Here is a 25,996-nt window from a genome sequence, read left to right as displayed (position 1 = left end):
ACCTTACATTTTTATTGTGGCCTTTTTGTAATATAAATAATTACGCTCAGCGCTGTTTGTTCAGTTTTGTCAGAATGTCACTTTTCTCGTCTGTCACCAGTCCTGCTTCATGGTGTGGCTCCTCAGTCCTCTGTTCACACAGCTCCACTTTGTGGCCCCTCGGTCCACTCCTCACACGGCTCCATTTTGTGGCCCATCGGTCCTCTCCTCACACTGCTCCACGGTGCGGCCCCCTCGGTCCTCTCCTCACACGGCTCCACGGCGCGGCCCCCTCGGTCCTCTCCTCACACGGCTCCACGGCGCGGCCCCCTCAGTCCTCTCCTCACACGGCTCCACGGCGCGGCCCCCTCGGTCCTCTCATCACACGGCTCCACGGTGCGGCCCCCTCGGTCCTTTCCTCACACGGCTCCACGGTGCGGCCCCTTCGGTCCTCTCATCACACGGATCCACGGTGCGGCCCCTCAGTCCTCTCATCACACGGATCCACAGTGCGGCCCCTCGGATCTCATCACACGGATCCACGGTGCGGCCCCTCGGTCCTCTCATCACACGGATCCACGGTGCGGCCCCTCGGTCCTCTCATCACACGGATCCACGGTGCAGCCCCTCGGTCCTCTCATCACACGGATCCACGGTGCAGCCCCTCGGTCCTCTCATCACATGGATCCACGGTGCAGCCCCTCGGTCCTCTCATCACACGGATCCACGGTGCGGTCCCCTCGGTCCTCTCGTCACGCGGCCCCCTCGGACCTCTCCTCACACGGCTCCACGGTGCGGCCCCTCGGTCCTCTCCTCACACGGCTCCACGGTGCGGCCCCCTCGGTCCTCTCGTCACACGGCTCCACGGTGCGGCCCCCTCGGTCCTCTCGTCACACGGCTCCACGGTGCGGCCCCCTCGGTCCTCTCGTCACACGGCTCCACGGTGCGGCCCCCTCGGTCCTCTCGTCACACGGCTCCACGGTGCGGCCCCCTCGGTCCTCTCGTCACACGGCTCCACGGTGCGGCCCCCTCGGTCCTCTCGTCACACGGCTCCACGGTGCGGCCCCCTCGGTCCTCTCGTCACACGGCTCCACGGTGCGGCCCCCTCGGTCCTCTCGTCACACGGCTCCACGGTGCGGCCCCCTAGGTCCTCTCGTCACACGGCTCCACGGTGCGGCCCCCTAGGTCCTCTCGTCACACGGCTCCACGGTGCGGCCCCCTCGGTCCTCTCGTCACACGGCTCCACGGTGCGGCCCCCTCGGTCCTCTCGTCACACGGCTCCACGGTGCGGCCCCCTCGGTCCTCTCGTCACACGGCTCCACGGTGCGGCCCCCTCGGTCCTCTCGTCACACGGCTCCACGGTGCGGCCCCCTCGGTCCTCTCGTCACACGGCTCCACGGTGCGGCCCCCTCGGTCCTCTCGTCACACGGATCCACGGTGCGGCCCCCTCGGTCCTCTCGTCACACGGCTTCACGGTGCGGCCCCTCGGTCCTCTCCTCACACTGCTCCACGGTGCGGCTCCTCATTTCCCTCCTCTCACTCCAACAGCCTCAGCACAATGCTGTTTCCTGCTGGGTTTTCCCTGGATTGTCCCCGCCCCTTCCGATGACATCATTACCTCAGAAAATCAAGTCTTATCTCCCACACTACAGTTTCTATAATTTAATGAGTTTTTCTTTTCTTCCCAGTGGTTTATTGCAGATGTGAATCAGGAAGACCTGTTGGAGGCGCACACGGTGCTGAAGTTCTGGGCGGACTTGTCCTACAGGCAGGAGGACTATGTGGTATTTATTTATTATGCTTTGCTTATATAACGCTACGGGGGGCTGCTGCTAAGTCTTTGGCTTTTATCCAAAAAGAAACAAGTTAGGAAGATGAAACTTTACATTTATTCCACATACTCTCCACTGAAGTCAACACACTTCCTACATCGGTATTCCAAGTCCTGTAAGCCTTGCAAAAAGAAGGATTTCGGTTGTGCCTCAAACCATGGCAATAGAAAGGTGTGATGTTTGGTACCCTTGAGGTGTTTCTTCAGGTTTGGAAACAGATGATAGTCGGAGGGAGCTAGATCTGGTGAAAAAGGTGGTTGGTCAACCAGCTGAAAGCCCAGCTCCGCCAGTTTTGACTTGGTCGCTTGTGCAGTGTGAGTGGAGGCGTTGTCTTGCAGAAACAAGATTTCTTTGAACAGCTTGTCACGCCTTTTGGCCTTCAATTGGTCCAAAAGTTCAATGTAATACCTTCCATTGATGGTGGAACCCTTTTGAAGGTAGTCCACTAGCAGCACGCTCTTCTTATCCCAGAACACAGGCGCCATCAGTTTAGTGGCTGATATTTGCACCCTGAACTTCTGTGGACGATTAGAACCACTGTGCCTCCATTCGTTTGACAGGTCCTTGATTTCAGGGTCATACAAATAAATCCAAGTCTCGTCCATAGTGACCAGTCGATCCAGGAAGTTCTTATCAGTCTGGAAATGCTGACAAATTGACGGGGAAGTTTTCACTTGCATGCTTTTCTGATTTGTTGTCAAACATTTGGGGACCCACTTTGCAAATAGCTTCTCATGTCCAAATGTTCATGGATAATTACACAAACACATTCACAGGAAATCCCCATGCTGTCTGCTATTGCTTTAGCTGAAATTCGCCGATTCTCCAGTATGAGGTTGTGTACAGCATCGACGATCTCCAGAACAACAATCACTCTCGGTTGTCCAGGGCATTTCTCATCATTGGTGCTGAAGTGGCCCGTTTTAAATTTGGCAACCTAGTTCTTAACTGGAGAATATGAAGGGCATTGATCCCCCAATGTCTGCGACATATCACCATGAATATCCTTCGCGATAACATTCTTGCAGAAACAAGAATTCTATCACTCCCCTGCTCTCATTTGCTGTGAATATCGCATTAGACTCCGCCATTTTGTTTTCCTGTGTGCGTAGAACACTGTTGCCATAAGCTAAAAACACAAAATTTTGAAAACATATATTAGACACATAAGGCTTTCATGTGATGTAACATTCGTTACCATAGAAACAAAAAAAAAAAATCACAAAGCCAAAGACTTAGGCCTGGGTCACACTTGCAAGTGTGATGCGAGATACTCGCGCATCAATACCCGACACTGCCGCCGGCACTCGGGAAGTGTGCAGCTGCATGTCTTTCTATGCAGCTGAGTGCTTCGGTCCCGAGTGCCAGTGGCATTGCCGGGAATTGATGCAGGAGACTTGCATCACACTCGCAAGTGTGACCCCGGCATTGTCAGCAGCCCCTCGTATAATATTCCACAGCTCTTTGCAGACATTATCATCACTGTCCCTATTGGGGCTCACAGTCTACATTCCCTATCAGAATGTCTTTGGAGTGTGGGAGGAAACCAGAGAATCCGGAGGAAACCCACACAAACCCTGGCCGAACATACAAACTCCTTGCAGATGTTGCCCTTAGTATGATTTGAGCCCAGGACTCCAGCGCTGCAAGGCTGCAGTGCTAACCACTGAGCCACCGTGCCGCCCCACCTTCTTTGGGTGTCTGGGTTTGTTGGCACAAAAGAGCTACAAAGAAATGATAATTTTTGGACTGCTTGTGAAAAGCTCTCCCTCTGCTTATTGAGCAGGAACTGACTAGCTGTTTTCAAAGTGAAGAAGCAATCACTTGTCAATTAGCAGGGGAACAGCATATCCCTATTTTGGAACCTGTTCCATTTGTGAACTCCCTCAAGAGATTACGCTCCCCATCATCAGGATTGCATAGCTATTCACCACACTGGACAAGTGCAGGAGATGTTTGTGAACAACAGGCAGCAGTGTCACCATCACAGCCACATGGCATATGGATATGATGGATTAGGCATGGAGATGTCCGGCAGTGTAGGACCAGCAATGGCGGCTCCAGGAGCTGCAGCACAGTAGAGTGCTATAAGACATAGTGGGCAGCCAGGAGATGTGTGGCCGGCATGGCGGTGTAGTTTCAGTGGCAGAAGCCACACAGTATAGAAATCTGACAGGTCAGGCAAGGTGATGTCTGGCAGTGTATAGACTGCAACAGCAACTCCAGCAATAGCCCTACAGGATAGGAGACATGATGCCTGGCTGAGTGTGGGGTATCGGTGGCAGCAGAACTAATCCATGCATGATTCATTTTGACTAATGTTAAAGGGAATCTGTCACCCCTTTTTTGAAATATCATATAATGATATCATTCAATTGTGTGTCACATAAGGATTCTCTTAGTACTTTTGCTTCCCCCTGACCCCGCACCTTTCATGCATAAATACCTTTATTATATTGGTACAGATGTATGTAAACTGCCGCTGTCCGGTCGGCTGGGCGGGGTTTATTCACCTGCTCCCCCCTTCTCTGTCTTGCTCTATGCATTTCTTCTTGTGTAGGGCAAGACAAGGAGGGGGGAGCAGGTGAATAAGCCCCGCCCATCGGACCGGACCGTGGCAGTTACATACATCTGAACCGATATAAAAAAGGTATTTATGCATGAAAGGTGCGGGGTCAGGGGGAAGCAAAAGTACTAAGGGAATCCTTATGTGACACACAATTGAATGATATCATTATATGAGATCTCAAAAAAGGGGTGACAGATTCCCTTTAAGTTCTTCACAATTGTGGCAGATAACCTGGTCCGCTTGGTTGTGACAAATAAACCAGCCACACTGAACACCCTCTCTGACATCACACTGGGAGATGGACATGACACTATGCCCTTCGCAAAATGAGACAGTTTTTGCCACTGATCACCACATTTACTTCCCTGAAACTTGACATGCCCAGTGTAAGATGGGCAGCAATGTAGATGAATGGCTTTGCTGGGCACGGTTTCCATTTGCTTGTATAGATATTTTTTGGCTTTATTCGATAGGTTCTATGACTTCCCTGCAGCCTTTCAGCAGTAGACCGGATAAAAGCTGCTGTAAATACTGATTCTTATTCTTATCGCTTACAGGGTAATGGTGGGAGATATTACTTCCAAACTTTTCCATAAGTTTTTAAAATGTTGTAAGACAAGGAGTCCTTTATAAATTAAGTAGATAAGTGTTGCGGCCCTCTGCTGTGTCACTTTGCTGGTCCCTCCTGGGACAGGCAGTAATGGTGCATCGTCCTTTCAGTTACCTGATTGCTGATACCACTGGAGCAATGGTGCTGGAGTGGTGGCGGCTCAGCATTTATTTCTTTTATAAAGTTTCATTCACTCTTGCAGCTCTGTAAACGGTCATGATTAATCCCTTTAAACAAGTGAACCATTTGCTTTGTGCGTAACATAAAGGTGAACCCGAGGTTGTGTAATGATTTGTATTCACAGAACTATAATAAAGCAATATATTTTTCACTTAGTTTTCTTATAAGAAGCAAAAGGATTGACGTTCCAGCTCCATAAAATTTTATTAAAAAAAAAATATTAAAAGCTATGAAAAAGATCCACCAGTGATCGAAACGCGTTGCCGTTATACCAGCAGCTGTGTGTGCACTCACTATATTGGGGGATTTTTCTGCCACTCAATGATATTTTAATATTTTTTTTCAATAAAGAAAATTGTTTTTATGGGGCTGGAACGTTAATCCTTTTGCTTCTTGTTACCTCCACGTTGGGTCTGAACGGAGTTCCGAGCACCTGTGGCAGTTTGGTGAGCTGGCTTGGGCTTTTGCCCAGTTTTGTACTTTGTTTATATTAATTTTCTTATAGAATGGCCAGACTTGTAGAATTGCACGAAATAAGTTTTGCATGAAAGTCTTTACCCATTAATCAAAAAGACTTTGCTATAAAATGGTAAAAGAATTCAGCTATCCCTTTCTTTTAGAAAGAATAATTGGTGATTTTTTTTCTTCCCTTTCAGAAAGCATTTACTGTGTACAGCGACTGCTCTGCGCTAATACCGCTGGCAAACAATGCAATGAGAAGAGATGTCCAGGAAAGTCAGGCGCGCTGTTTAATACATTTGGGGAGGCATAAAGAAGCGCTGGAAATCGCAGAATTGCTGGTAAAGTATTAGGATACATTGTAGAAAAACATTATTTGTCTGGCTTGAAAAAAAATAAAGTTGCTTTATTGTGTTAAAAGTAGTAATTTGCATTGGTCCAGGATCTCGGCAGCTTCTCTCCCTCCCTGTCTCGGCAGCTCCTCTCCCTGCCCTATCTCGGCAGCGCCTCTCCCTCCCTGTCTCGACAGCGCCTCTCCCTCCCTGTCTCGGCAGCGCCTCTCCCTCCCTGTCTCGGCAGCTCCTCTCCCTCCCTGTCTCGGCAGCTCCTCTCCCTCCCTGTCTCGGCAGCTCCTCTCCCTCCCTGTCTCGGCAGCTCCTCTCCCTCCCTGTCTCGGCAGCTCCTCTCCCTCCCTGTCTCGGCACCTCCTCTCCCTCCCTGTCTCGGCACCTCCTCTCCCTCCCTGTCTCGGCACCTCCTCTCCCTCCCTGTCTCGGCACCTCCTCTCCCTCCCTGTCTCGGCAGCTGCTCTCCCTCCCTGTTTCTGAACATAAAGTGAGAGGCAAGGGATAACTCACTGTGATCAAGCATCCAACTCCTGTGCTACTGATGATTTAGAGATAAGGGGGCTGGTTTTCCGATAGATTTCAGAAGAGCTAGCCCCTTACATAGATGTCACTGACATAAGGAAGGGAAGAAGCCTGGGACCAGCGCTGATATAGTGTAAGGGCAAAAATACTGTGAAGTAAGAATGCTTTCAGAAATTAGTGTTGTGTTGGGGTGAGCATGTTCGGCAGCCATCAGGAGCTTACGTGTCCAAGTGAGCTCCAAGCTGCATGTAGGGCTCATCCAGCATGGAGGATCCTCAGTGTGACTCCCCTGTCCACAAGAAGCTTGTTGGCCCATTATGAGTTTGACTGTGCTCTATAAGCATGGCCTACACGATGCTCAGAGTCACGGCCTTACTTGTGCTCAGTCAGGAGACCAGAGGTCCTTGTCCCCCTTTGTCCCTTTTAGTCCTGTTGCGAATGAAACCTAGACTGTGGGACCCGACTTGGAAACACATGGCCCCTTGGCAGTGCTTCTGTTCACCGATTGGTGCTGTCCCTTGCCTCAAGATCTCGCAGTTGGCCGGGACCAGGGGTGCAGTTCTAGGTGCAGTTCAGGGTAGACATTGCTCCCCCTGTTACCATCTCCTATTGCCCAGTGCTAAGAGGGAGAGCGAAAAGAGCCTGAGGAAGAGGGTACAGATACACCCTCACAGACATTATCGGACTCACAGAGTGATGGCAGCCATACCAGTACAAGGGGCTCTATCATTCCATAATCAGCACACCTGACATAATATGCAGGCCTGTTATTGCTGATCTTATTCTGTGTGTAGTGCTCTGCTGCCATCGTGTGGTGAATGTGAAAACTGCATCATCTCTATCTGCGCATAACACTGACCTCTCAGTATGTGAAGCTGTGTAAGCGCTCCGCTCTCATTGTCTGATGCATGTGACATCTATCACACTAACTCTGGCTTTGTGGGGACCGTCCTTTTCAGGCTCTTTATAGCTGATTTGCAAATTCTACTTTGGCTACACCAATGCAGTTCTTTATGAATTTGTCTGTGTCACCCCCTCCCCCATCAGATCCTCTTGTTTTTGTTTCTGGAGTACCCCATTAGTGAGGCAGTCTCCTTGGGAAACTGTGAGATCTGCTTCTTTTACATTGGATTCCGTACTTTTTTCCTGCCCCACTTGGAGTTGTACAACCCCATCATGCACACGGGACATTTACCGTATTCTTTGACAGAGATTTTCTACTACGTCCCTCATTAGATGATGAGACGTAGTGTCAGTCCTTTTCTCTGCTTCCCCTGCATCCGGCTATTGCTAACACAGTTTCTATTGCTTACAACATTTTGAAGGACATCATATACTTCTATCTTAACAAGGGTCCTCCTGGCTATCCAGCAATATCAGACAGCACATATATCTAGAATTGATGAGCTCTAAGTCTATATATCTTGCCTATGAGGATGCTCTGAAAACAAGAGAATGGGTGATGGAGGCCAAACAGTAGATAAGCTCCAACTTGTTGCTCTTCATGAGAGGAAGGACCAAGAAATAGGTTTTGCCAATACAGTGGGTACGGAAAGTATTCAGACCCCTTTAAATTTTTCACCCTTTTTTCATTGCAGCCATTTGGTAAATTCAAAAAAGTTAATTTTTTTTCTCGTTAATGTACATTCTGCACCCCATCTTGACTGAAAAGAAAATAAAAAAAAATAGAAATGTAGAAATTTTTGCAAATTTATTAAAAAAGAAAAACTGAAATATCACATGGTCATAAGTATTCCGACCCTTTCCTCAGACTCTCATATTTAAGTCACATGCTGTCCATTTCCTTGTGATCCTCCTTGAGATGGTTCTACTCCTTCATTGGGGTCCAGCCGTGTTTAATTAAACTGATAGGACTTGATTTGTAAAGGCGCACACCTGTCTATATAAGACCTCACAGTGCATATCAGACCAAATGAGAATCATGAGGTCAAAGGAACTGACCAAGGAGCTCAGAGACAGAATTGTGGCAAGGCACAGATGTGGCCAAGGTTACAATAGAATTTCTGCAGTATTCAAGGTTCTGAAGAGCACAGTGGCCTCCATAATCCTTAAATGGAAGAAGCTTGGGACCACCAGAAGTCTTCCTAGACCTGGCCGTCCAGCCAAACTGAGCAATCGTGGGAGAAGAGCCTTGGTGAGAGAGTTAAAGAAGAACCCCAAGATCACTGTGGCTGAGCTCCACAGATGCAGTAGGGAGATGGGAGAAAATTCCACAAAGTCAACTATCACTGCAGCCCTCCACCAGTCAGGCCTTTATGGCAGAGTGGCCCCATGGGAGCCTCTCCTCAGTGCCAGACATATGAAAGACTGCATAGAGTTTGCTAAAAAACACATGAAGGACTCCCATACTATGAGAAAGAAGATTCTCTGGTCTGATGAGACGAATATAGAACTTTTTGGTGATAATTCTAAGCGGTATGTGTGGAGAAAACCAGGCACTGCTCGTCACCTGACCAATACAATCCCAACAGTGTTTTTCAGCTGCAGGGACAGGACAACTGGTTGCCATTGAAGGAAACATGAATGAGGCCAAGTACAGAGATATCCTAGATGAAAACCTCTTCCAGAGTGCTCTGGACCTCAGACTAGGCCAAAGGTTCACCTTCCAACAAGACAATGACCCTAAGCATACAGCTAAAATAACAAAGGAGTGGCTTCAGAACAACTCTGTGACCATTCTTGACTGGCCCAGCCAGAGCCCTGACCTAAACCCATTTGAGCATCTCTGGAAAGACTGGAAAATGGCTGTCCACCAACGTTCACCATCCAACCTGACGGAACTGGAGAGGATCTGCAAGGAAGAATGGCAGAGGATCCCCAAATCCAGGTGTGAAAAACTTGTTGCATCATTCCCAAGAAGACTCATGGCTGTACTAGCTCAAAAGGGTGCTTCTACTCAATACTGAGCAGAGGGTCTGAATACTTATGACCATGTGAAATTTTAGTTTTTCTTTTTTAATAAATTGGCAAACATTTCTACATTTTTATTTCAGTCAAGATGGGGTGCAGAGTGTACATTAATGAGAAAAAAATGAACTTTCCAGGTCACCACCTGACAGCACACTGGAGGACGTCCTTCTTATCCACAGTGGGACAAGAAATCACGAGAGCTTAAAAGGACCCTCCCCCACCACCCTTCAGTGTTTTTCCTGTCCCACTGCAGATGGGAACGGCGAGAGAAGATCCGACCGTTCCACGCAGACGGTTAGGATCGGGGGGCCCTGCCTTTCCCTTCCTACCTCAAGAATTCTGCAGCTGACACCCGACAGAGGGTCCCTCAACACACCCAGTGTAGCGCTGCTCCTGGGAGATGGGGTCGCTTCCTCCTGTCGGGGGCTCTCGACCCCGGACAACGCCGCCGATGTCCCTGAGCCCGGGCCGCCTTTATGGAGTCCACTGGCGCCACAAGCAGACCCCGGCATTGGATCACCGCAGGGCATCCCCCCGCAGTCGGACGTGGTATATCGCTCATGGCAGAGGAGAGGAGCGCGGCCGCGTCACTTCCGGTCGCGTCATCATAGGCGGGGCGCATCACTACCGGTCGCGTCATCACAGGGCGGCTTCCGGGTCGCGGCCGCCCGGCGTCACAGGCCGCAGCCTGTATAGGATCACCATCAGGAAGAGAGCGGCATCTTCTCCAGTGGAGCGGATCGGGCAACGCGGTGCAGACAGCGTGGTCAGCAGGAACAGTCCACAGCAGTCCTCCCTATCCAAAGATGGAGGACCAGGCAATGGCTGAGACGGGGCCGGAGAGCCAGGGTCACGTGAGTAACCTCAAAGAAGGTCACTGTAGGGCCCCAGTAAGGCAGATCCCCACAGAACACGTATTTTATATGTTCCAGTATGTTCCAGGGGGGAACCTCCACCTCAGAAAGAAAGGAGCCCAGGAGGAAAGATAAGTGTCCGGTTTGCTCTAAGAAGCTAAAGGACACGTGGCAGAAAGCCCTCTGTGATGCATGTACAAGACGCATAGTGGGGGAAGAACAAGCTACACTCATGACTAACATGAGAGCGATTATAAGGGAAGAGGTGCAGGCTTTGGTGTCAGGCCTTGTCGTTCCCCAGACCCCAGAGGTGAACCCCCAGGTATCCAGAAAGAGGCAGAGGGAGTCGGACACCTCGTCTGAGGAGATCCTGTCCGAATCAGAGGCAGAAGAGGAAGAGATCAGAGAGCACCCAGAAAGGGGAAGGAAATATCTTTTTTCGTTTGGGGATACGGATGAGCTATTGGGTGCAGTGCGGCAGACTATGCAGATCGAGGAACCCCCGGCAACTCTCTCAGTACAGGACGAGATGTTTGGGGGTTTGCGCTCCCAGACCTCGATGGTCTTCCCAGTAAACACCCATATACGGGCGGTGATACTAGACGAGTGGGAGGAAGAAGAGACTTACTATCCCCAGAGACTTCAGACTTCGCCTGCCGTTTGACCCAGAGGAGGTCAAGGTCTGTGAGGAGATCCCCAAGATAGACGTCCCAGTAGCGAAAGTATCAAAAAAGATGGTGATTCCTTTCGAGGACTCCTCAAACTTAAAGGAGCCCTTGGATCGGAAGGCAGACGGGCCCTTAAAAAGGGCCTGGGAGAGTTCAGCAGCGGTCATAAGAACGAATATAGATGCGACATCAGTAGCGCGCTCCATGCATCAATGGATAGATGATTTGGAGGAGCACCTGTCAGATAGAACTCCGAGAGAAACCATCTTAAAATCGCTCCCCTTACTAAAGATGATTTAGATGAAGGAATTGAGGGTAATCTGATTAAATTTGCTGATGACACAAAGCTAGGAGGGATAGCTAATACTAGAGAAGAGAGAGAGAGGATTCAAAAATATTTAAATAAACTGGAGAAGTGGGCAGCAACTAACAGAATGATTTTTAACAGGGAGAAATGCAAAGTACTACATCTGGGCAATAAAAATGAAAAAAGCATATACAGAATGGGAGGAATAGGGCTAAGTGACAGCACATGTGAAAAAGACTTGGGTATACTAATAGATCACAGACTGAATATGAGTCAACAGTGTGATGCAGCAGCAAAAAAGGCAAATGCAATTCTAGGATGTATTAACAGAAGCATACAGTCTAGATCACGTGAAGTCATTATTTCCCTCTACTCCTCTTTGGTCAGACCTCATCTGGAATATTGTGTCCAGTTTTGGGCACCACATTTTAAAAAAGACATCAACAAACTGGAGCAAGTTCAGAAAAGAGCGACCAGAATGGTGACCGGTCTGCAAACCCTGTCTTATGAGGAAAGGTTGCAGGATTTGGGAATGTTTAGTTTGCAAAAGAGAAGACTGAGAGGAGACTTAATAGCTGTCTACAAATATCTAAAGGGCTGTCACATTGTAGAAGGATCAACTTTATTCTCATTTGCACAAGGAAAGACTAGAAGCAATGGGATGAAACTGAAGGGGAGGAGACACAGATTAGATATTAGAAAAAACTTTTTGACAGTTAGAGTGATCAATGAGTGGAACAGGCTGCCACGAGAAGTGGTGAGTTATCCTTCAATGGAAGTCTTCAAACAGAGGCTGGACAGACATCTGACTGGGATGATTTAGCGAATCCTGCTTTGAGCAGGGGGTTGGACCAGATGGCCCAGGAGGTCCCTTCCAACTCTACGATTCTATGATTCTATGATAGCTACAGGGTTTTTGGCTGACGCCTCGGCAGAGTCCGTCAGATTCACGGCCAGAAGTCAGTCCCTGTCCAACGCAGCCAGAAGGGCCATCTGGCTTAAGAGTTGGTCGGGTGACATGCAGTCAAAGAATAAGCTGTGCTCAATCCCCTTCTCGGGGGGGAAGAGTCTTTGGGGCCAGTGCTCGATGATATTTTAGAAAAGGCTTCAGATGAGAAGAAGGGGTTCCCTGAAGAGAAACGGAAAAGATATCAGCCCTTTCGTAGACCCCGTTACAACCAGAGAACGGACTACAGAGGGAAGAGGAAATCAGGTCGATGGAGCTACCCCAAAGGAGTTGAGGTCAGAAGTAGGAATTAGGGATACCATCTTCTCCAGCCCAGGGTCAAGCTCCCGAAGAAAATGACGCCACCAGAGTAGGAGGGCAATTGCTCAAGTTCGGGAGGGAATGGCAGGAGGTTACCACCAGCCCATGGGTACTACAGGTCATTTCTCAAGGGTACAGGATAGAATTCGACTCCCTCCCCCGAACAGATTTCTAGTGACCAGCTCTCGACTCAGTTCAGCTTCCCCTATGTAGTTGGATATCCAGGACCTCCTGGAGATAGCGTTCCAGTACCTGCCGGAGAAGAGGGAAGAGGACACTACTCAAGCCTCTTCTCGATTAAAAAAAAAACATCCGGGGAGTCCAGAAAGATAATAAATCTCCAACCCCTAAACAAGTGGGTAACATACAAACGTTTCAAGATGGAATCGATAAGATCCACGATTCCTCTTCTGGGAAAAGCAGTGGTAATGTGCACGCTAGATATAAAGAGCGCGTATTACCACGTCCCCATCTACCCAGACCATCAATCAGTTTTGCTGCCTCCCCTTTGGTCTAGCGACAGCCCCAAGAGTCTTCACAAAATTAATGGTGGAAGTAGTGGCCTACCTAAGAGGTCGGAACATCACGGCGGTCCCTTACCTAGACGACTTCTTAATCGTAGCAGATTCAGTAGCCCAGCTCAGAGTCGACTGTCAGTCTTCAATCTCCACACTGCGGAGATTGGGGTGGATCATAAATTGGCCAAAATAACATCTCATACCTAAGCCCAGAATAAAATTTTTGGGGGTCATGCTAGACTCAGAAAGAAGAATGTCTTATCTACCAGAAGAAAAGCAAGCCAGCATGCCGAAGAAGATTCGTCAGTTCTCAAAGAACCGGGTATCAATCAGGGACGCAATGAGGATCCTGGGGCTGATGACCTCGTGCATTCCCTGCGTCAGGTGGAGTCAATTCCACTCCCGAGACTTACAACGGGCAGTTCTAGCGTCCTGGGACAGGAGGCAGAACTCACTAGACAAGAAAATTCAGTTATCTCCCCGAGTCAGAAGGTTTCTGCTGTGGTGGACCTTTTTGAGAAATTTACAAACCGGTGTCTCGTGGATCCAGTCACCGGAAATCGTAGTGACAACGAACACGAGTCAACAAGGTTGGGGCGGACACGTCAAAGGAAGACACTACCAGGGACAATGGAGTCCGGAGGACAGCAACAAGTCCTCCAACTTCAGAGAACTGCATGCGGTCTGGAAGGTACTACTCACCGCCCGGTCCCTGGTAAGGAACAAACACGTCAAGATACTGTCAAACAATACCACGACAGTAGCCTTTCTCCGTCACCAGGGCGGACCAAGACATCCAGCGCTACAACGCCTAGCAGAACAAATCTTCAGATGGGCAGAAAGAGAGGTCCTCTCAATCCAAGCAGTACATCTGGAGGGTACCAGAAACCAGGTCGCGGACTTCCTCAGCAGAAGAAGAATAACCGCAACGGAATGGGAACTCAACGACAAAGTGTTCAACAGCCTATGCGACTGGTGGGCACAACCGGAGATAGACCTATTCACGGACAAACAGAACGCAAAGGTCAAAGCCTTCTACTCTCTGAACCCTCTGGGAAACCCGGCAGGAATAGACGCTCTATCACAATCCTGGAGCAGAGGCCTGTTATACGCCTTCCCGCCTCTCGCTCTCATTCCACGATTTCTCAGGAAAATTTACAAAGACAGAGCCAGGGTCATACTAGTGGTGCCCTACTGGCCAAGAAGAAGTTGGTTTCCCCTGCTCAGAAAGATATCACAGGAGGAACCCATTCTCCTTCCAAGAAGGGAAGACCTCCTCCACCAAGGTCCGGTATTGCACCAAAAGCCAGAAGCGCTCCAGGTATCAGCCTGGATCCTGAGCGGCAGGTCCTAAGAGCAAGGGGTGTATCGGACGAAGTTATATCTACTTGCTTGGAGAGTAGAAAACCAGTGACCGCAGCTATATATAACAAAATCTGGAAAAAATTCTGCAGCTTTTGTGGAGAGACGACAGTCGAGACTGACCAACCTGACATCCCAAAGATACTTGACTTCTTGCAGGCAGGGTTCAAAAAGGGCCTTAGATCCAGCACTCTGAGAGTGCAGATTGCAGCCTTAAGTGTGTTCTACGATACAACCCTATCATCGCACCCTTGGATAGCCCGTTTCTCAAGGGCTGTGCAGAGGCTTAAACTCTTAATAAGAAAGACCATCCCTCCTTGGGACCTTAACCTAGTCCTGAATGCGCTATGTAAACACCCATTGTCATGATCCAAGGTGGATCTGACAAGTAAATGGACAAAGTGAACTTTTTTCCTTTGGCTTGGTGCCAAAGTGAGTTGATTGCCCCTGGTGGCCATTAGAATTATTACATGTGGTGTAGTTCATTCTAAGTTGCCCCGGTGGTGGTGAGCGGTAGTGCACTTTAGTTTCTTTGGTTTAATGTGCACGGAATTATAAATCAGGTGTGAGGCTCTATAAAAGAGTCAGGTGTGTTCAATCACTGTTGGTGATATTGTGAGTTAGTCATTCTCAAGGAAGCCTGGGTGAAAGAAGGAGCTGAATGAGAGTCCTGGGCAGCCCAGCCAGAGGGGTTGAGTCAGCTATGGAGTCTGCATGGAGGGCTGGCATGGCGTGGTGGAGTCGCAGTTTATGGTGTCAACAGGAGGTGCTTGCATGCTTGGTGGAGTGGCGACGATGGTGAGAGTTGCACTCAGCATGCTGGACTTGGTTGCTGAAAACTGGACTCAAGCATGCTGGACATCTTTGAGACTCTGTTTACTGGGCAGCTGCAACTGGTGGTGGACTCTGCTCCAAGGCTGCACTATGGTGATGGATCCGTTTATGGTGATGGATCCGGGTGTAGGAGAAGATGCACGCAGGTGGTGTGCTCTGTTGCTAGGAGCGTACGCAACAGAGCAAAGCTAAGTGGTGTTCCCCCTGTATTGGTATTTTCCCTTGTGTGTGTTTAGTGCAGTGGTGGGATTAGTTTCCACACCGACCAATTCCCTAGTGAGGGTTTAGGGTCAGGGTGAGTCAAGGTTTTAAGGTTCCTGTGCGTCGCCTGGTGCGGAACCGGCATAGGGAACGTTAGGAGTGCAGGGACACTGGCTCAGGGAAGTGCAGGAGGTCTCCACTTCCCCGTTTCCCTATTGCAGGGCCCTCCATTGTTAATGTTACCCAGGTTCCCCTTTATTATTTAAATTCGCCTTACTGGAGGCGGGGTTTCCAGACTATTGTATAAATACGTGTAATACCTAAATTCGCCAGTTGGAGGCGGTGTATCCAGCTGCACGGCTTATTTAAATTCGCCCAACTGGAGGCGGTGTATCCAGGGTCACGTGTGTCATATGGGTTCGCCTTGCGGTACTCGCTGTGTCCAGACACCCATACCAGATAGGGGCAGAGATAGAAATCGGTAACTTCTCACTCAAAATGGCTTTCCTAGTAGCAACTGCGTCAGCCAAAAGACTAGGGGAACTTCAGGCCCTATCTATCCAAGATCCCTACTTACAGGTATTTGACGACCGGTTAGTCCTAAGACTTAACCTTGGGGAGAAAGGCCGGGTCATCTCAGACTCAAACATGAATCAGGAGGTAGTACTTCCTTCATTTTGTCAGTTCCCCAAGAATAAGAGGGAAGAGGCTTACCATAACCTGGATGTCAGGGAAACAGTACTCAGGTACCTGGATGCAACCAGGCCTTGGAGGCAAGATAATAATCTCTTTGTCCAATACAGAGGTCCGAATAAAGGAAAAAAGGCATCAAAATCCTCAATAGCAAGGTGGATTAGATCCATTATTAGCATAGTCTATAGAGCACAGGGTCAGAGTCCCCCGGGGAGCCTTAGAGCCCACTCAACTAGGGCCATGGCCGCGTCATGGGCGGAGAGGGGAAGAACCTCGGCAGAACAGACCTGCAAGGCAGCATCTTGGGCCAGTCTCAGTACCTTCTCTAAGCACTATAAACTAGACGTGGCCTCCACACAGTTAGCATTTGGGAGAAAAGTACTCCATGCAGTAGTCCCACCCTAGGACCAATATCCTTTGGTACTACTCCAGTGTGCTGTCAGGTGGTGACCTGGAAAACGGTAATTAGACCTACCGGTAATTGTGTTTCCAGGAATCCATCCTGACAGCACTGTTAGTTCCCTTCCTATGACACTTTCCATACGACTGTGATGTAACGTGTATGAGGAATGTTGGTTTTAATAAAAGTTTATTTTTTGCATCCATCCAGATGTGTTACTTTGAGAAATCACTGAAGGGTGGTAGGGGGAGGGTCCTTTTAAGCTCTCGTGGTTTCCTGTCCCACTGGGGATAAGAAGGACGTCCTCCAGTGTGCTGTCAGGATGGATTCCTGGAAACACAATTACCGGTAGGTCTAATTACCATTTTTTTTTTAATTGACCAAATGGCTGCAATGAAACAGAGTGAAAAACTTAAGTGTCTGAATACTTTCCGTACCCACGGTATAATGTGTGAATTGTTGGAAAATCCATTTTGTCTCTCTTTCCCTTGAAGCTTCTATACATGGACCCTGTGGTGCTTATATGCTTCCCCCTTAATCAGGGCTCACAGGAGGGATGTCCTGTGTCCCTATTGACGCGTGCGACTGCAGTGGAGCCACTGGCAATTCTTATCCGTTCCACACCAGAAATTCAGGTGTTTATCCAGGCTCCAATCCAAGGGGTAACATTTCTCCTTGAGGAGAGTGACATGTTAAGCATGAGATGAGGAGACTTTTAAGACACAGTGCTCCTCGTGGAAATAATCTCAGTCAGACACCTCTCGCAGAGCCAAACCAGATTTCACACTTTGCATTGATGAGGGGCAGTACCCCGAAACACAGTTTCTGCAAGTTGAGATCTGGTTTTGACTTTTATCCTAAGGCCTTTTTCACACTTCAGCCTTTTAGAATCAGTCACAATCCTTCAAAGTGACGAGAGAGAGACTTTTTCAGTGCCAGAACGGCTTTTGGGGTTAAATTAAATGAAGAGAACTTGTTCTGGTCATGCTCAGTTTGAAAAAACGGAATCCAGCGATGGATTGCGTCCATTCTAGCAGATGGACGAAACGGATGGCCATCTGTCACAATCCGTCGCTAATACAAGTCTATGGGGAAAAAGATGGATCCGCCAGGCAAATCCGTCAGATCCGTTTTTTTTTTCTCCTAACAACGCATTTTGACTGACGCCAGAAATTTGAAGTGTGAAACAGGCTTAAGTCATGTGACAAGGATCGTTAAAGGGTTGACATAGACTTTTAGGATTGCTACTTCTTATAGGTGGCACTAGAGCTCTAGTCCTCTTCCTGTCTGAAGAGACAGTTTTCCAGGCCCCAGTTCACAGCAAACATAGTCTCTATGCAGGCAACGCTTTCCTGTACCTGCAAGTTGCTAACGTGTCGGTATCAGCTCTTCTGAATGTGATTGATGAGTACAGCCTTTTCTCAGGTTTAAGGCTATACACCCACGTTGCAGAAATGCTACAGAAATTTCCGCACTCCCTCCACGGGTAAAACGCATGCGAATTTGCATGCGTTTTCCCGCAGAAAACAAGCGTTTTGCAAGCGGTTTTCGCTTGCGGAATGCTGCTGCATTCCAAGCGATTAGCATCGCTTGGAATGTGATAGGTAGGATGTTAAAATAATAAAAAAAAATAAAAAGTATTGTTATTCTCACCTTTCGACGGCCCCCCATCTGCTCTGCGGCGCTCCCTGCATCTTCCAGTCCCAGTAATGCTTTGTGCGAAGGACCTGAGATTACGTCATCGCGGTCATTCGCACAAAGCATTACTGGGACCGGAAGATGCCGGGAGCGTGGTGAGAGGCGGGAAGGACTCCGGGGGCCGCCGGAGGGTGAGTATATCACTATTTTCTATTTTTCTATTTTTTACAGGATTATGGTACCCAGGACCTGGAGGACAGTCTCCTCTCCTCCAGGCCCTGGGTACTATCCGCACATGATCCGCTTACTTTGCACATGGTGGTCATAGCCACATGCGGAAAGTAAGCGGATCAGTGCATTCCTATGGGGGCGGAATTGCCGCGATTCCGCAAAAAGAATGAGCATGCTACGGATTTTACCGCGATGCGATTCCGCAGTGGTAAAATCTGCACTATTAGCACAGCAATGCGGAATCCCATAGGATTGTATGGGATGCGTTTTCTTAGCGTTTTTGCAGCATTTTCGCAGCGAAAAATCGTCGCAAAAAAACGTGTGAACACAGCCTAAAAGTCATTTGGGTTAATCTTCACTGTAAACCTTGAAAACTACCTCCCAACAAGCCTCCCTCTTATCTTTGATCTTATCTAGGGGCCCAAGTATCTAGAAATTTAGGAAAATTTGCTACACATCTTCCCTCTTTTGTTGGTTATAAAGCTAAGATAAGGGGATAAGAGAAGTTACTCCTGTCGGTCATGGCTCACATACGGTTATATCCCCAATATATGTGAACTTGAATGCATTCAATAAACTTAACTCCTACTTTTCCACATTCATTTTCAGAACTAGAATCCATCGCCGTGTCCTGTAATATGCTTGGGTGAAGGGTGGCTTTATCAGACCCTTGACTGTATTGAGCATATTATTATCCTTTTGTGTATTATTGGGTCGTTCAGCTTTCCGGTATATGTAGATGGAAAAGGGATGACTTCCTAAGAACCATTGAAGCCATTGTACAACGCTATGGCCCAGAGATTAGACAACCTTTCCACATTCTGTTTTCCTCCTCCATGAGGGTCCCTATAATACATAACCGATTCTCAGGTAGACTAGATCAGTCTAGACCAGGGGTGGGCAATTAATTTTCTCAAGGGGCCACACCAGAGACAGACTGTTATGGAGGGTCGAACCAATAGGCTGAAATTAATTCTACTCAATATCAATATATTATAATTATTAATAATTATATGAAGATCAATTATATCACTTAATATTGAGCAGAATTAAGTATGCTGACATCCCCCAATGTACTATTTGAACCCGAACCCTTTAATATTTTGTATGAGGCCCACACAGCCTCTCCATGTCCAGCATCTGAGGCCCACACAGCCTTCCCATGTCCAGCATCTGAGGCCAACACAGCCTCTACCCATGTCCAGCATCTGAGGCCAACACAGCCTCTACCCATGTCCAGCATCTGAGGCCAACACAGCCTCTACCCATGTCCAGCATCTGAGGCCAACACAGCCTCTACCCATGTCCAGCATCTGAGGCCAACACAGCCTCTACCCATGTCCAGCATCTGAGGCCAACACAGCCTCTACCCATGTCCAGCATCTGAGGCCAACACAGCCTCTACCCATGTCCAGCATCTGAGGCCAACACAGCCTCTACCCATGTCCAGCATCTGAGGCCAACACAGCCTCTACCCATGTCCAGCATCTGAGGCCAACACAGCCTCTACCCATGTCCAGCATCTGAGGCCAACACAGCCTCTACCCATGTCCAGCATCTGAGGCCAACACAGCCTCTACCCATGTCCAGCATCTGAGGCCAACACAGCCTCTACCCATGTCCAGCATCTGAGGCCAACACAGCCTCAACCCATGTCCAGCATCTGAGGCCAACACAGCCTCTACCCATGTCCAGCATCTGAGGCCAACACAGCCTCTACCCATGTCCAGCATCTGAGGCCAACACAGCCTCTACCCATGTCCGACATCTGAGGCCAGCACAGCCTCTACCCATGTCTGGCATCTGAGGCCAACACAGCCTCTACCCATGTCCAGCATCTGAGGCCAACACAGCCTCTACCCATGTCCAGCATCTGAGGCCAACACAGCCTCAACCCATGTCCAGCATCTGAGGCCAACACAGCCTCTACCCATGTCCAGCATCTGAGGCCAACACAGCCTCTACCCATGTCCAGCATCTGAGGCCAACACAGCCTCTACCCATGTCCGACATCTGAGGCCAGCACAGCCTCTACCCATGTCTGGCATCTGAGGCCAGCACAGCCTCTACCCATGTCTGGCATCTGAGGCCAACACAGCCTCTACCCATGTCCAGCATCTGAGGCCAACACAGCCTTTACCCATGTCCAGCATCTGAGGCCAACACAGCCTCTACCCATGTCCAGCATCTGAGGCCAACACAGCCTCTACCCATGTCCAGCATCTGAGTCCAACACAGCCTCTACCCATGTCCAACATCTGAGGCCAGCACAGCCAATGCCCATGTCCAACATATGAGGCCAGCACAGCCTCTACCCATGTCCAAAATATGAGGCCCGCACAGCCTCTATGCATGTCCTTAAGATCCCCAGAGCCTCCCATGTCAAGATCCGCCTGTCCTTAAGATCCCCAGAGCCTCCCCATGTCCATAAGATCCCCAGAGCCTCTCCATGTGCAGCCAAACATCCCATACACATAAATAAAACAAAACCACATACTCGCCTTTCTCCCGTTCCCTGGCGCTCTGCTATACTTCTGTCTCCGATGCGCTGACTCTCCACAGTACACAGCTGACGCAATGACATAATGTCATCACTTCAGCTGTTCACACGATGATTGGAGGAGGAAGTGGCCGGAGGCCCCTCCTCCACCATTGCAGTCAGCGTGAATGTTGAGTGGAGACAACAAGTGGCGGGCATGGTGTGGACCGAGGGCAACTGTTTTCAGCCCCTCGTTTGTCTCGGTCCGTCGGCCGGACTGGAGCACCCAGAGGGCCGGATGTGGCCCACTGGCCGCACTTTGTTCAGGTCTGGTCTAGACCATGGTATGGACACTTTTCTGTGCTCTTCTTTCTAACAGTCTTACTCTCTGGCATAGCAGCACTCTTAATGAATTATTAGATTTGGAGTGAGGGTCTTTATGGGAGATGGCAGGCTTGGTTTACCTGGGTCAGGTCTTTGTGGCGGGTGCCCCATTCTGTGTTTTGAAGTGAAATCTTTACTCTTCCATTTCCTAAAGCTTAGGCAAACTCCATTTCCGAATGCACTGCCTGCCCTACAAGATTTCCTCCTGGTTTGAGTGTTGTTGGACACCATCCACTCCCCAACAGCTGGACACATCACTACCTGCATGCTCTTCTGTTGGCTGAAATAACTATATCATCCTATCTGTGGACAACTTTGGAATCAGATGTGGTTCCAATGTCAGACAAGCAATGGAAGCTTATTTCGGAGACCACCGGGTTGGTTTCTCCTAGCAATTCTAAGAGCACTACATAACTCTATATCCTACATTGCACATTTTATACCATAGCCAGGATGAGTAGGGTCAAGCCCCAGTTCCTGAATGTGTGCCTCAAGTGTCCCAGGCACTTGGAGATGTTCTTCCACCTTCTATGAGACTGTCCAGAGATTTGTGGATACTGGCCTAGGTGGTTAGATTCCTACATGACCATATGGGGAAGCCCGAAAGAGAGGACCCTGGGTCCTGCCTTTGGTTATTGACCCTAAGGAGTGCCCGGGTCACCTCTAACTGCCTGCAACCCTTTGGGGCCAGTGGAAGGAAGGAGGCATCAATCCTCATAGCTGGTGTCAGAATTTGTGGCATGGTGGGGGTTCCGGAATTCTTTTGCTTCTGACTGTTCCTGGGTGGCTTCTCCGGTCTGTTCGCTATTTGTGTGATCCTTGGCGGGAGGTGTTGATTTTTCTTATTAAATTTGTTTGAACCCAAGCCTGCATACTGTACAACCTCATGGTAGAATACATAGTATGTGTGACATTGGAATACTTCTGTTTTCCTTTTCTTTGCATATTGGTCCCTCCTTGTTGTACACTGCATATTCGATGGACTTGTTCATTTGCTGCACTGTAGTATGTACTTCATTCTGTATTTTCTTAAAGGTAACCTGTCACCTGTTTTGGTCGCTATAAGATGCAGCCAATGCCTTTCAGGGCTTATCTACAGCATTCTATAATGCTGTAGATTAGCCCCTCGGTTCGACCGGAAAGATAAGAAAAATAAGGGGGTTTTTTTATATTCACCTGGGGGGTGCCGTCCCATCCGATGGGCGTCGCAAGTCAAGGGCAGAGAAGTACGCCTGCGCAAGAATGCGATGCCGAGAGTGATGAAGCAAGCAGGAGGACGGCGACACAAGAAGATGGGAGGTGCAGGACCAAGACCTGCGACACCCATCGGACCGGACTGCCCCCCCCGGGTGAGTATAATTTATTATATTATTTTTCTTATCTTGCAGGTCGGACTAAGGGCTTATCTACAGCATTATAGAATGCTGTAGATCAGGGTTCCCCAACTCCAGTCCTCAAGGCCCACCAACAGATCATGTTTTCAGGATTTCCCTTGTATTGTACAGGTGATGCAATTATCACCTGAGCAATAGTAAGGAAATCCTGAAAACATGACCTGTTGGTGGGCCTTGAGGACTGGAGTTGGGTAACCCTGTTGTAGATGAGCCCTGAAAGGCAGTGGCCGAATCTTATAGCGGCCAAAACAGGTAACGGTTGCACTTTAACGACATTGCCTGTATATTTAGAATTGTTGTCCGGCTGTAGAATAATTTTGACGTTTCCCTAATGGTACTAAATAGTAAATAAGTATCTGACTGTCTTTCTCATCATTGAGGACATAAAGAAATGGGAACATTACGTACTGTAGATGCAGTGGTCAGCCAAGGAAAGATGAAAGATAGATCAGGCTTACTTCTCCTCGAAATTGGAATATGTCCAGCGGAGCCATCATCTCCGAAATAGCAGCAACCAATGGGACCCAGCTACTCCCATCTACAATTTGGAGAAGTCAGGACAGAAGTGGTCATCATGAAATAATTGTGTCCAAAAAAACATATCTCCAATATGGTAACAAGGCCGAGTGACTCAACTATTCACAAAAACAAAGAAACCGGGTGCACAAACATGGCAGCAGATGCTTTGGACTGATGAGTCCAAATGTGAAATATTTGGCTGCAACAAAAGACAGTTTATTTGCCAAAGGCCTGAAGAGCAGAGTGTCTGTCACGAAGGTGGTTTGTGAAACCACAGTGCCACAGACTGTGGAGAGCCTGGAGGGGCGTGACAAAAGCGATCACTTGACTATTCACTAGAGCCTCTGATGGTGAGGTTAGACTTGGCTCCCGATGAACACCAGGTACCACTCCAGGGCAGATCAATGGTCACGCAGCAGCTGGACCCGAAGAACAGACTGGATGGAAGTGTCTGAGCTTGTATCAGAGTGCAACAGATAGAGTTGATATCAGATACAGTGTTTGCGTCAGAGTGCAGCAGGCAGGAGATTTGCCTCAGAGTGCAGCAGGTAGAACCTGCACTGGTGTGCGACCTTACACAACCTAGACTGAAACAGGAAGGTTGCTCAGGCACCTCCCCAGTGGAGAGGACGCAATATATACATAATGCCTCAAAACCATTGGCTGGGGAGGAAATAGCAATGCATGCGCTGGCCCTTTAAGAGGGCGGGAGCGCGCACGTGTGTGTTCTTAGAATATGGCCAAAGGCCCGGCTTGAAGTGCTATTGGGTGCATGAGGGGGAGAGGAGCCAACTGCAGCACTGATGAGTGAACTGACACGCCGGGAAGCCGGCATGGTGCTAACAGTGTCTGCCGGCAATGGGGAAGCAGGGTGGATAGTCCATGCAATTCAGCAAATAGAGTTGGGTGTTTGGTCAGGAATAATAGAGTCCTCAATGCTGAGACATATAGGGAGATAATTAGCCACCATGGAATACCATCAGGGAGGCATCTGGCTCCAAAGTTTTTTGGCAGCTGGAAAATTAACCCAAACATACAGTCAGTCATTAAGAACAGTCTTCAGTGTAAAGCAGAATGAGTCGTAGAAGTGATGACATGGCGCTAGAGAGCTCTGATGTCAACATCAAGTCTGTCTGAGATTACATGAAGAGACAGAAGGTTTTGCACAAGCCAACATCAACAGAAGATCTGTGGTTAGTTCTCCAAGATGTTTGGAACAATCTCTGTCTAGTTCCTTCAAAAACTACAAGTGCAGCCAGAAGAATTGATGCTTTGTTGCTGTATTGAAGGCAAAGGGCGGTCACCACAAATATTGATTTAATGTAGATTTCTCTTTTGTTTAATTCACTTTGCATTTTGTTAACTGTTAAAAATAAACACTTCTATTTTGTAACCATTCTTAGTGTGGAGCATTTTTTTTTCACGCCTGCCTAAAACTTTTGCACAGTGCTAAATGTCGGTATTCTGGCAGCTTTCTTAATTAAAATAAACTTAGGAGGATTCATCAGTTTTTACTGTAAGTACAATAAGACAACTTTTTCCTGTTGAACAACTCCCTTTGTAGAGAAGCTGCCACTTGCCTTAAATGTGTACCGTATTTTTCGCTTTATAAGACGCACCTGATTATAAGACGCACCCCCAAATTTGGTGAAGAAAAAGAGAAAAAAATGTTTTTTTATGTTAAATGGAGGTGTGTCTTATAATACCAGTGTCTGTCTTACAAATCATATATATGTCCCTCATCCTGGTATCTATATAACCCCCATGCTGGCACATGGCCCTTGTGCTGGCACATAGCCCCCCATCCTATCCTGGATATGACCCCCCCAGTCACTATATGCCCCCCTGCTGGTACGCACACGGCCCCCCGTCCCTATATTTCCCCTGCTGGCACACATTGACCCCCTGTCCCTATATTCTCCCCTGCTGGCATTCACACATCCCCCCCGTCCCTATGTTCCACCCTGCTTGCACACATTGTCACCCCGGTCCTATAATCCCCCCTGCTGGCACACATTGTCCCCCCGTTCCTATAATCCCCCCTGCTGGCACACATTGTCCTCCCCTCCATATATTCCCCCCTGCTGGCACACATTGCCCCCCTCCATATATTCCCACTGCTGGCACACATTATGGAGGGGGGACAAACTCCCCCCTGCTGGCACACATTGTCCCCCCCCTCCATATATTCCCCCCTGCTGGCACACATTGTCCCCCCCTCCATATATTCCCCCCTGCTGGCACATATTGCCCCCTCCCATCCCTTTATTCCCCCCTGCTGGCACACATGGCCCCTTGTTCATATATTTCCCCCTGCAGGCACACATTGTCCCCCCCACCCCTATATTTCCCCCTGCTGTCACACATGGCCCCCATCCCTATATTTCCCCCCTGCTGGCAAGCACATGCTAAAATAATAAACAGTTAACTCACCTACTGATGATCGCTCCTGCTCCCAGCTCCCCTGTGGCTTACCTGTGTCTGTGCTGAGTCATCCTCCTCCTGCAGGGCACACGCAGCTGCTGCTCATTCAAGCAGCTCATTGTAGCTACAGGACCTTCCATGATGTGACCAATAGGAGCTGCTCAGCTGCGGTCATGTGACTCGCAGTGCACACTGGGAGTCATGTGACCGCAGGTCCTATGGTCACATCATGCAAAGTCCTGAAGCAATGAGCTGCCTGAATGAGCTGCTGCTGCCGCTCACCCTGCAGGAGGATGACAGCAGACTGGACACAGGAAAGCCACGGGGGAGCTGAGACCAGGAGTGATCATCAGTAGGCAAGTGTCTATAGTGACTGGGGGTGAGTGCAGGCACA

The 25,996-nt window shown here is 48.9% G+C and overlaps 1 protein-coding gene across 1 annotated transcript in view; it reads left to right on the top strand.

The window, feature by feature from the left end:
* CUNH8orf76 (chromosome unknown C8orf76 homolog) overlaps nt 1-25,996 on the top strand; it is a 41,465-nt gene that overhangs the window by 5,469 nt on the left and 10,000 nt on the right. Inside the window, exons 2-3 of the mRNA XM_073548201.1 lie at nt 1,668-1,763; nt 5,827-5,970. Of these exons, the coding sequence (XP_073404302.1) occupies nt 1,668-1,763; nt 5,827-5,970 (240 nt within the window). The remainder of the gene's footprint in view (nt 1-1,667; nt 1,764-5,826; nt 5,971-25,996) is intronic.

Source organism: Dendrobates tinctorius, unplaced genomic scaffold, assembly GCF_039654945.1.
Source record: "Dendrobates tinctorius isolate UK_male_01 unplaced genomic scaffold, ASM3965494v1 ptg000156l, whole genome shotgun sequence".
Classification (NCBI taxonomy): domain Eukaryota; kingdom Metazoa; phylum Chordata; class Amphibia; order Anura; family Dendrobatidae; genus Dendrobates; species Dendrobates tinctorius.
This window is presented reverse-complemented; position numbering and strand designations above follow the sequence as displayed.